The sequence below is a fragment of the Cnephaeus nilssonii genome (genome assembly GCF_951640355.1).
Source record: "Cnephaeus nilssonii genome assembly, chromosome: 2".
Classification (NCBI taxonomy): domain Eukaryota; kingdom Metazoa; phylum Chordata; class Mammalia; order Chiroptera; family Vespertilionidae; genus Cnephaeus; species Cnephaeus nilssonii.
The window spans coordinates 49,363,361-49,374,699 of NC_137073.1; the positions used below are offsets into that span (position 1 = coordinate 49,363,361).

The following is an 11,339-nucleotide window of genomic DNA, read 5'->3' on the forward strand; positions in this document are numbered from 1 at the left end:
GGGACCCCAGCTGCCTCAGTCAGTTATCCGTTCGTTTGACAAACTGTGATTTGGTCCTGGCCAGGCGCTGGGGGCAATTCCAGGTTTATACTCCAGTGGGGGACACTGCGGAGCAAATAGAGGATCCTCGCACAGTGACAAGATGTCCCGAGTGCAAGGATCGCTCCCACATGTGCTGGGAGGCCGCAGCCCAGATGCAGAATCGGGTGTGGGGGTTCGGGACCAGTTTCCTGAGCTGAGACCCTGTGGAGAGAGGGATGAAGAGGGTTGGGGGGGGGAGCAAGTCCACTCCAGGCGATGGAGTGCCCGGAGGGAAGGGGGATGGACACGTTGGCTGCAGACCCGGCCGCTGTGCTCTCCCAGGACAGTGAGGAATCGCTGGAGGGTTTGCTCCGGGGTGACACAGCGTGGGCTTGGGGAAGGTCACCTTGCTTGCGAGTGCACCGTGCAACCCTCTGCCCCTGTGGGCAGGGCCTGCGTGGGGCCGTTTTATAGCGCAGTCCCGGCGCGGGGAGCCGGTGTCCTGTTCCATGCCTACCCCGGGAGACTCCCTGTGCAGCCCTGGGTTTATTAGCAGTCACCTGGGGACGGAGCCCGAGAGACAGAGCCCCAGTGTGTGAGCTCTCAGGGTGTGGTGGGAACGGCTCTCGGGGGTCCGGCCAGAAGCCCACGGAGCCTTTCCCCTCCTTCCTGGCATTTATTTTGACTGAGGGAAGCACTGTTTTGTGGCATGGCTTCAAAGTACAGCAGTCTCTTTGATGGAAACGGCCAGATGATTTTTTTTTAACATTAGAGTAAGGAGCCTTATAAAAGTATCTTGGGTTGTTCAGGTAATGAAATTAGAGTAAGCTGATTCTCTTGTCCCTCAAATATTGGAACCATTTACGGTTTCAATAAAATCTCCCTTCTGGGCTATTCATTTTCCTTATTTGCTGGTAGATGAAGCAGACTGTCCAGAGCCAGGGTTGGAGAACTGTAAGGAGTCAGAGTCAATCTGTTAGGGTGGTTGAGCCCTACAGACCCGGCTGCACCTCCTAACGCGGCCACTGAAGAATGGCAGGCGAAGGCAGAGACTGGGGGCACCAACTGGTGTGGCAGCGTTCTAATAACACTTCACTTACGGACACTGAAATGTGAATTCCGTACGAATTCTACACATCACAAAGTATTTTCTCAATCTTTTTGCATGGTTTTAAAAATAGAAGACAATTCTTAGCCTGTGGGCCTTATAAAAACAGGTGGCAAGACCGATTTGGGTCCAGGACATCCCTCCACTCTTGCTCTGTAGGACAGGGTCCCTGTTTTAAGACTTCCCCCCGACAAAAAGCTGGAACCAAGTCTCACCCACGTTGCATTAGGTCTTTGCACTTCTTGTCTCTCTGCAATGGATACTACCGCGCATGTTCAGGGAGAGGCATGGCGCGAGACAAGCTGCCCGTCTTTAGGAGTCTTAGGAAATGTTCACCTGCTGGAATCTCCCTGTGTCCGTGGCTGGTGGGGGTTGGGGGGCTGGGTCTGCAGGACAGCGAGAGGGAGAGGAGGGAGGGAAACCCGTGCAGGGGGAGAGCCAGGCAGAGGGAGGGGACCCCCTGGGTGTGGTGGCATTTCTGTATCCGAGGGCTGAGGGCGACACAGAGCCCTCCCGTTGTCTGGATTTCCAGCACCAAATTCGCACTTCTGTGCAGCTCTCATCCCACCGCCATGTCTCTGTTTACACTGGACGAACACCTGCGGCCATCACAGGTGTTTTCTCCTCCAGCCTGGGTGTTTAGGTGCTCAGTAAAGGTCTGTTGAGCAAACCATCAGATGAGCGCCCTCCCCAGGCCTCTGTACCGTGCAGCCTGGCTGCGGCCCTCGGTTAGGGCCTGCGGGCGGGTGTGATGCTGCTGGAGGAACAGTGTGACTCAGTGTAGGATGTGGGAGTTCATTTGGCTTGGAGATGCCGGTGTCCCGGTCTAATGCTACCACATGGGAGGGTGCACTCCTGCTTTCCTCCTCCTCTCTGGGTTTCCTAGGTCAGTGGTCGGCAAACTGCGGCTCGCGAGCCACAGTTTGCCACTCTGTTGACTAATGAGTTTGCCGACCACTGGGATAGGGGCTTAATCACAAGGAACAACAACAGCCTGTAATTATTGGAATCGAGAGTCTAGGTCAGTGGTCGGCAAACTCATTAGTCAACAGAGCGGCAAACCGCTGTCCTAGGTGATGACACTGCCCTCGCTGAAGCTCCTAACGGTGGAGAAGACAGGAGAAGTGAGGCTGGGGGCGGATTCTCACCTGCTGTTCCCCACTTGTCTCCATGAGTAGGAGAGGCTGGCTCAGTGGTGAAGAGCCCTGATCGGCAGCCCCCAGCCTGGGTTTGGATCCTCATTTCTCCCTGTGTTGGCTGGAGACTTGGGGCCGTGTGACCTCGGCCTTCGTTCCCTCCTGGGTAGCATGGGGATCATGATAGCACCTACCTCAGAGTCATCATGATGATTAAGGGAGAGGACATGTGTGTGGCCACTTAGACCAGTGCCTGGCTCCCAGGGAGCGCTCAGAGCCCACGGGGAGTGGTCGGCACCCCTGGCCAGCCTGCGGAGGTCGGAGGTCACGGCCACCTAGGGCAGAATTGTCACCTCCCATTGGCTCCAGGTCTAACAGGCATGTGCTTGCTGTTCTCAGGAGTGTGCGGACGCGGCCTCCCCCGCTCTCTCACTGGCCGAACTCAGGACCACGTACAGCGACAGTGAGCTGGCTGCGGAGTTCACCAGTGCCATCCGTCGGTAAGCACCCTTCCCGGGACCCCAACAAGCAATTGATTCTGGGAGCGGAGCTCAATTCTTTCTCTTGCTGCTCAGGCCAGCCTCCGGGATCAGGAAGGCAGAGCTTCCACTATATCTCCGTGGGGTTTGGCTCACAAGATGAGTTTTATTTCGGGGATGAAACCTGCCATCTCTTTAGTGACGGGTCCTCCCTCTGTCCGGTCCTTGCTGGTGAGACGTGGAGAGCCACGTGGGCACCCGGCCTTTCAGAGGGGGAGTGACGGGCGAGGGTGTGGGTTTCGCCTGCAAAGGGAGAGTGTCCCTTTCACTGCTGCTTTGTGTTGCTGCTGCCTTGGCTGGGACCTTCAGGACGGTGTCCGGTGCTGACAGTGGAAACAGGCGTGTTGGCCCGTGTGCAGCTCCGGTGGGAATGCTGCCCCCGTGTGGCCGCTCCTTCCCGTCAGAGGCCCCGCTAGTCCAGCTCTGGACATTCTGGTGATGATCTCTGTCATCTTCCCAGCGCCGTGCTGGCCTGCTCTCTCCCAGGAGGTTATGGTGCTGATGCTAAAAGCCTGCTTTGCCTGCTGCACTGACCGTTTCCTCACATCACCTTCTCCGTAGAGTTGAGTTCGGTGACTCTCTCGGGGTTGGTTCACAAGCTCACGTTCTCGGGGCCCCGAGCAACTCCTTAGGCGGCATCTCTGACCCCGGCCCCGGCCCCCGGCCCCGCCGTCCTGGCGCAGCACCGCTCTTCTGTTTGCGGTCTGCGTGTGGTTTCCCTTTTCGAGGAGAATACGTCTTCCTTGCCTTTCCTATGGCTGCTCGTCCTCTCTGGTATACAAAGAGCACGCCTTTCTCACATGTTCGGGGATTTTTTTTAAACACGTTTCCCATCCTTTCTGGGGTTTGGGGCGAGAGGGAGGGAAGGCTACAGGGCACAGCCTGCTGTCCTGACCCAGCCGGGCTATTGTTTACAGCGTGGCCTCCAGGCCGACAGTGGAGGGCAGGAAGGCTGCCTCGTGGGAACTTCATTACCCCCGACCCACTGTGCCCTTTGTCTTTCCTTCCAACCTGCACTAGCCCTGGTTTTATGCTGCCAGCGCCTCTGGCCATGTGGCTCCATTGGAACTGCTGGGCTTGAGGAGGGGAGAGAGAAGCATCCCGGGAGAACTCTGTCAGCCAATCGATGGCTTCCTGTGCCAGCAGCACGGGGGGCAGACCCACTGCCTGCTTCCCACTGGGGGCCGTGTGGGTATTGTGTCCGTACGCTAAGCCCCTTCATTTCTTCAATTTCCCAAACCTCAGAGGCGTTTGCGGGCACAGGCGGGTGCAGGTTCTGCTGACTCCATACAGAGATTCCATGTACTCGGCCGGCACAGTGGGTTTCCAATAACCAGCCTGAAGTTGGTTAGCATGGATTTCTGCTAATCAAGACCCCGTTAGATGGAGCCAAGGCAGAACCCACAGGGCTACAGGACAAAGAGCAGTAACATGATTACATGGTAAAGGGAGCTCAAAAACGGGAATAATCATTTCATGAGTTTATATAACACAGACACCTGAGGGCTATCTAAGGCTTGGGGATGTTTTTATTTTTAAAACTCAAGTGGGAACTGACACCTTCTTTGAAGGAATTAAACCACTGAGCTAGTGGTTGAAGTCAGTTGAGGGAAACATTTCTTCCTTAAAAAAGGAATCTGTGGGCCCGGGCATCCAGATTCAAGACCTATCATGCCGTGTTTGAGCATGTTATATGATTCCACTTACTTGTATCTTCCTCTTGAATTTGTTTCCAAAATATTAAGTAAAAGATTACAATGAATAATTTGGAGGCAATGACAAGGTGCTATGAGGTTACAGCTCTGAGACATTTGCTTCAGTGGGTGGGCTTCTCGGAGGAGATGACCTTTAAGCTGAGATGAGGAAGAAAGGTAGCTGAATGGAGGAAATACGTTCCAAGCAGAGGGAAAGAGCTCAGTGTGTTAAGAATTGATGGCACTCCGGCATGCAAGGGGGAGAGGATGCCAAAACCTGGGCAGGCAGGAGGCAGGTCATATAGGGCCTTATAGGTCAAAGACCACAGACTTCATTCCAACTGCAGGCAGAAGGCACGGAAGGGCAGCTGTCATATTAAAAAGTTCTTCTGGGTGCTCTGTGAAAACCAGACCAGAGTGCAAAGGGGCAGCAAGCAACTATTAGGAGGCTCTGTGATCACTCAGGTGAGAAATGACGGCCCCTGGGTGGCTGTGGTGTAAATGGAGTCTCGGTCAGTGGGGTTTGCTATTGAATGGATGAGGCAGTCCGGGGAAAGGGAGGAGCAACGGCTGACTCAAGACAGGTGTCAGCAAGTGGGCGAAGGGTGTTGCCGTTTGCTAACAAGGGAGGAGGAATGATTTCGGGGAGCATCTCAGAAGCCCCGCCTTAGACATGTTAAATTGAAGATGCCTGTGAAGTAGAGATGTCAAATAGACAAGTCCAGAGATCCAAGGAGAGGCCAGAGATAAAGATTTAGAAGTGTTTGGCATGTTTTTAGAAAAATAAATGGGAGTGGGGAGAAGAAGCAGTATGCTACAAAATATGGTCCAAGCCCAAGTCTTCAGTACGCTGAGTATTTAGGGTTGGAGCAGGGAGCAAGGAGTCAGTGCAGGAGCCTGGGGAACCGCAGCGACACAGGCGAAACCCAGGCACTCCCGGGGAAAGCCATGCTCGGGGAGAGGCGACGGGCCCGACTGGGAGTTCAGGATGGTGGAGACTGGGTGTGGCAGCGCCGAGATCATCAGTCACCTCGTGAGCAGTTTCAGTGGAGACAGAGCCCGCGGGGTTCGGGGGTACCAGGAAGGTGAGGGGGAGAGGACCTGCACATGCAGACAATGCACTCAGTGACTAATTCCGCGTAATGAGCGATTGCTAAGGAATTCCAGGCCTAGTGGCGGCCTGGCTGTGACTCCCTGCGGTCTGGTCTGATTACAGCGACTCTGAAGGGTTCCTGGTGGCTACAGAGCCACTCACTACCTCATCAAGCCCGGGCTCTGGCCCTGCTGACTCGCCCAGCTGCTCATTTGGACTTTGTGATTAAAGGAGTGCAGTTGGCCCTTTATTTCAGGGAGAGTGCCACCTCCTCCCTGATTGCTCGGAGAGCTCCGCTCCAGGCTCCCCGGCACAATGAGCCGCACAGCCGGCCGCAGAGGCCTGCCTGGCTCGGTCTCCTGCCCAGCTCACTCACTGGCAAGTCACCTGGTTCTTCTCACCTGCAAGCTCCCACCAGGAGTCTGCCTCACATGCTCTGTGTACATGCCACTGCCTAAAATCATCTTTCAACTAGAGAGAGAGAAAAGCACCTCCCTGGCTGTGTGGTTAGAGCAAGATTCATAGGACCTTTTGTGACCAGAAATAACCTTCATTTTTGGTGGAGCGGGAACACCGGTAACCAAAATCCATGTGTGTGCTGGTGACGTGGGTGCGCCTGGTAATAGTGTGGTCCAGGACTGTCTGTGCTTGGTGATACAGGCGTGTATCTTGCGCGCCTGCACTACTGGGAGTAAGGACGCAGGGAGGTGAGGATGGGATCACAGTTCTGGGCATTCGAGAAAACGGTTTATGAATGTGTTACCCTCGAGGGAGCAAATGGCGCATGTAGTGTTTAATTTCTGCTTTCTCATCTTTGTGGAGCCTTGGGAGTGCTCTTCCGGGGGTTGTTACCTTATCTGGACAAACTCAGTAAATTCTTCCTTAGCTGAAGGCCAAGCAGATTTCAACTAGAAACCAGACAGAACTGGACATGAATGGTTGAGGTTCCAAAGCGACGGGACTAGCAGGCTTCTGGCTCCTGCTCGGGTTGTCCTTTGAGAACCCGAGGAAGGCTGGACTTCATTCTGTAGGAAGTGTGCCCGTGCGTGTAGTCATGCCTATAGACTGAGTTCCAAGACCACCTGCAGCTCATCCACAGACCCATCCAGTTTCCCCGTTTTGCCTGATCATAAGAATCATCAAGGGCGCTTATTAAACTGCAATTCCTAGATCTCGGCCCAAACCTACTGCATCGGAATCCAGGGACGCGCCCAGTACTGTAACTGTAAACAGTGCTCTGGAGCTAGTCAATCACTCCAAGCCACTCTGGACGTGTGTCATTGTAAGTTTTCCAATAGCCACACTAAGAAAATGGTGAAGTTAACTTTAATAACAGCCCAGTATATCCAAAATATTACCATTTCAACACGTAATCAGTATTTCTTAAATTATTGCAGTATTTTAGTCTTTTTTTTTTCCGTATTAAATCTTCAAATCCCAGTGTGGATTTTGTATTTTCTGCACATCCCATTTTGGACTCAGCACATGTCTGTGGGTCTAGAGCTGTTCTCAGTAGTTTAGTGTTTGTTTCAGTCCAAATGAGAAACAATGGGGACAGGACTTTTACTGCAGACTCCTGCCTCACTCAAAGGAAAACAGGTAAAGTAGCCCGCATTTGAGGTTTAAACATGAGGGTTAGCCTGCCTTTATATCTTTAAATAACTGGCATCCTACTGTCCTGTAGTTCATAGGAGCAGTTCACTCCCATCCCTGAGGCCTAGGGAGCTCTTATAGACCGTTCTCAGCTCCTGGCAGTGGCTCCCCTCCCTGATCCTGTTGGGCAGGGTCTGTGAGGGCCTCGCTGGGTTCTGGCGTCTCAGCGGCCTGGGCACTAGGGAAGGAAGCCCTTTGTTTTGTTGGGGGTCCCATATTCTCCCTGTATGCGGGGTGAGGCAGGGATATGAATGGGGGGGGGGTGGAGAATAATGGTATTGCTCTGAGCAGTTTTTTTTTGTTGCGAATTTATTGAGTTCATGGGGACATTTTTAATTCTTGTCATCATTTTTTTCCATTTGCACTATTAACTTTAGAATGGAAAGGAAAACAGTAACAAAATGCAGGAGAAATAACACTTCCCTATTTTTAAAAAATTATTTTAATTACTTTAGCCAGAGGGAAATGGGGGCAGGGGGATAGTTCATGTTCTACCCTTCCTCAGCCTTGCAGGAAGGCTAAGGAGAACAGTAAGAGAGGGAAGGAGGGCGACAGACACCGGTCACCCTTCTGGTAGGAAATAGTGCCACTCTCAGATTCCTGTAGGAATTGCAACCAAATTTCCTGGTGGCTGCTAGGGCCCCAGAAAAACCCACCTTCCCCAGCAGGTGGGACCCACTTTGCTGCAAGACTCTGCAGGGATCCTTGGTGGTAGGGAGGCCTCCCTGGGGATTGAGGGGCTGGTGGCTAGGCTTCACTTTGAAAGATCTTTCCCCTTCAACCTCCCTCACAAAGCAGGCCGGGGTTTTGTGTTGCAATTCCTCTATTAACTGTTTGGGAAGCTTGACTCGCTGGAGGCAGAAACTAAGATTAGAGAGCCACTGAACCATCTCCTGAGTCCTCCCCCCGAGGTCACCTCCCTGCCCCTCCCACAGGAAGCATAGAGCTCACATACTTGACAAAAGCATGAGTTGTAAAAATTTCAAGCAATGCACGAGTGGACAATGAAAGCCTTCTGCCATCCCTCTTATGTGCATTAACCTTTGCGGAGTGGTGGTTAGCCTTCTGATCTATTATTAGTATATCAGATTTTTAGTGTTTCTGCAAAAATGGCATCCAATAGAACTCTTCCTTTTTACTTGACAATTTATCAGACATCATGCTAATGCATTTCGATCTGCACTTTTTTCGGTTGCAGAATGGTAGACATACCCTAACCTGGCTACCCGCCCCTTCACCCACCCCCCTAAGCTGTTATAGCCAACTAGAGGCCCAGTGCATGAATTGGTGCACCAGTGCGGTCTCTTGTCCTGGCCTGTGGGGTTGGGCCAAAACCACTCTCTAACATCCCTCGAGGGGTCCTGGATTACGAGGGCACAGGCAAGGCTGAGGGACCCCACCAGTGCACCATCAGGTCCAGGAAGAGACAGGAGAGGTTGGCCAGCCAGGGAGGGACCATGGGAGGGCTCAAGGCATGTCTGGCCCATCTTGCTCAGTCCCCATAGCTGGACCCCAGCAGCAAGCTAACCTACCAGTCAGAGCATCTGCCCCCTGGTGGTCAGTGCACATCATAGTGAGTGGTTGAGCAGCCTTAACGTATCATTAGCAAATTACGCTTTGATTGGCTGAACGGCCAACCAGACACTTAGCATATTAGGCTTTATTATATAGGATGCTTAAGTGAATGTAACTGTGATCGTGTGTCTTTCAGCACCTACACTACCTCTTTAAGAAAAATTCCTAGAAATCAAGTTGCTTAGCCAAGGAATGTGTTCATTTTTCATTTTGCTAGATACTGCCAAGTTGCCTTCCAAAATGATCATGCTAATTCACATTCCTCACACTCACAGTGATCTTTCTAGGACTTTCTTCCATAAATTCTGGTTTCTTAGTTTGTTCCAGGGAACCAATATCTTCAGTGAGTTGTTCTGAAGGGGTTTTAACCATTGTCGCTGAGAAACTGCCCACCCTCCCCTACCTTCCACCCCTGGTATGGTGCTCAGTACTGGGGACACATGGGGAACCAAACCAAGTAAGATCCTTGCAACCCCAGAGCCTGCATGCCGGTGGGGAGCTTGTGGAGCTCAAATACATAAACCAAGTCATAGCATGGTGTGACGTGTGACACCACGCAAGGACACTGAGTGACAGAGGCAGTTAACTTAGGAGATGGGGAGTCAAATGAAAGTGCAAACATAATCTAAATACTTACAAGGGAAACAAGGACCTTTGAAATGAGAGTAATACTGATTCTACTCGACCTTTTTGTTTTGCAAGGTAGGCTCATGTTGATTTCCATGAGTCGGGATTTGTCCATGGCAGGCTGCCCAGAGCAGAGGTTTCTGTTCTTGAATCCGAAAGGTTCAGGATATGCTTAGGACACTTGGAAGAGTGTAGAGAGGGAGACAGGGAATTTCTCGATTAGCTCAGTTTCTCCATCTGGAAGGGCCTTATCGTTAAAGGAAGCAGGCTCAAACCGGCCTTCGGGAGTGCAGAGTGAGGTGTTCAGACTGAGGGGAAAGGGGAACTCTCTTCCTTTTCGTACCACCTCCTGACTTGGCAGGCTAAACACTTCCAGGGCAGTAGCCACTCCATCATCATCTCGTTACTCTTGGCATGCTCTCTCCATGACAGAGAAAAGAAGTTAAAGTCCAGAGTTCAGGAGTTGGTGAGTGCCTTGGAAAGACTCACCAAGAGCAGTGAAATCCGCCACCAGCAATCAGCGGAGTTTGTGAATGACTTGAAGAGAGCCAACAGGTAAACCCCTTTGCTTGTGAACTCACACCAGGGAGGATGTTTCCATAATTACTGGGAGCCATACTTGAGAATGGCAAGTCCTTGCCTGCCCTTCTCAGAGCCTGGTCTTCCCTGCGGCACAACGTCCCACCGCCCACAGAAACCTGAGAAATGCTGGGTAAAGACACGGCCTTGAGCCAAGTGTTCGGGACATGCAGCACAGAATGTGTGGTCTGTCCCCTCTTACTCCATACAGTAAAGTTCTGAGAAGGCATGCAATTTTTTAGAAACCTATTTGTGTTTATGCCAATGTTTCCCAAACAAAATTGGCGCCAGACCTTTTATTTGAGCAACATTTACTGCCCAGTGGGAACGTTTTAGGAAGCGTTGCTCTGAGACAGCAGTCTCGAACTTTTTGGGCTCAGGACCCCTTTATACTCATAAAAAACTGAGGACTGCAAAGAGCTTTGTCCTTTATCTATCTAATGACATTTCTCATTTTAGAAACTGAAACACAATTTTTTTCAAGTTTTTATTCATTTACTTAAAAATATACATTATTTACCTGTAACACACATGGCCTTTATTTTAAAAATAACTTATTTTACAAAAAAATAGAGTGGTACTGTTTTTACAATTTTGCACATTGCTAGTATCTGGTTTAATAGAAGACAGCTAGAACCTCACAACTGCTTCTCCTGGCAACAATATGTTTTGAAATAGATCAAGAAATTCAGCTTCCACAGTAGGTAGAAAATACAGGACCTCACAACCCCCCTCCCCAAAAAAAGGCTCTCAGGAGAATCTGAATGCACATGGGGTGCTGCTTTGGAGACAGAGGGCACCGGGACTTACCTAGCCCTGGGCTCAACCTGCCCTCTCTTCACGGGCTCCCAGCGGGGACAGTTCACAGAGGCCTGTATTTTACTCTTGTCTGGCTGGCGTTAGCTTCTGGCCTGAGTGCTCTGAATCCCACCAGTCCACAGAATAACAGGAAGTTGTCCAGCCACTCTGCCCTCATCCCAGGTGAGGTTCTTGGTCTACACTAGTGTGTGAGACACTCTTTCCTGTAGCGAACACTTGACCGTCTGTTGCAGGCAGCCATGAACAACAAACAGACACAGTATTTGTATTTAAATGACAGATTTCTGGACTTCAGCTCCCTTTCTGCTTATTTTGGATTGTTGGTTTTAAATCTCTGCTAATACATTAGTGACAAGCCTCTAGCAGTCGAGCTGAATGCGTCATGGTTAAGCCAAGAGATGCATGGCCGTGAGCGTTGAAATACCAACCACTTGACTTCAGATTCTTACTGAGAGGCTGAGTGACCTGTTCTTCGGAGCAGTGCTGACTGGACCT

General features: G+C 51.4%; 1 protein-coding gene across 3 annotated transcripts in view; it reads left to right on the forward strand.

Moving 5' to 3' along the window:
• The window catches only part of MCC (MCC regulator of WNT signaling pathway), a 378,683-nt gene that overhangs the window by 361,732 nt on the left and 5,612 nt on the right, over positions 1–11,339 (forward strand). For all 3 annotated transcript variants that reach the window (XM_079784445.1, XM_079784447.1, XM_079784446.1), the window contains 2 exons: positions 2,665–2,765; positions 9,879–10,001. In XM_079784445.1, coding sequence (XP_079640571.1) covers positions 2,665–2,765; positions 9,879–10,001 — 224 coding nt within the window. The remainder of the gene's footprint in view (positions 1–2,664; positions 2,766–9,878; positions 10,002–11,339) is intronic.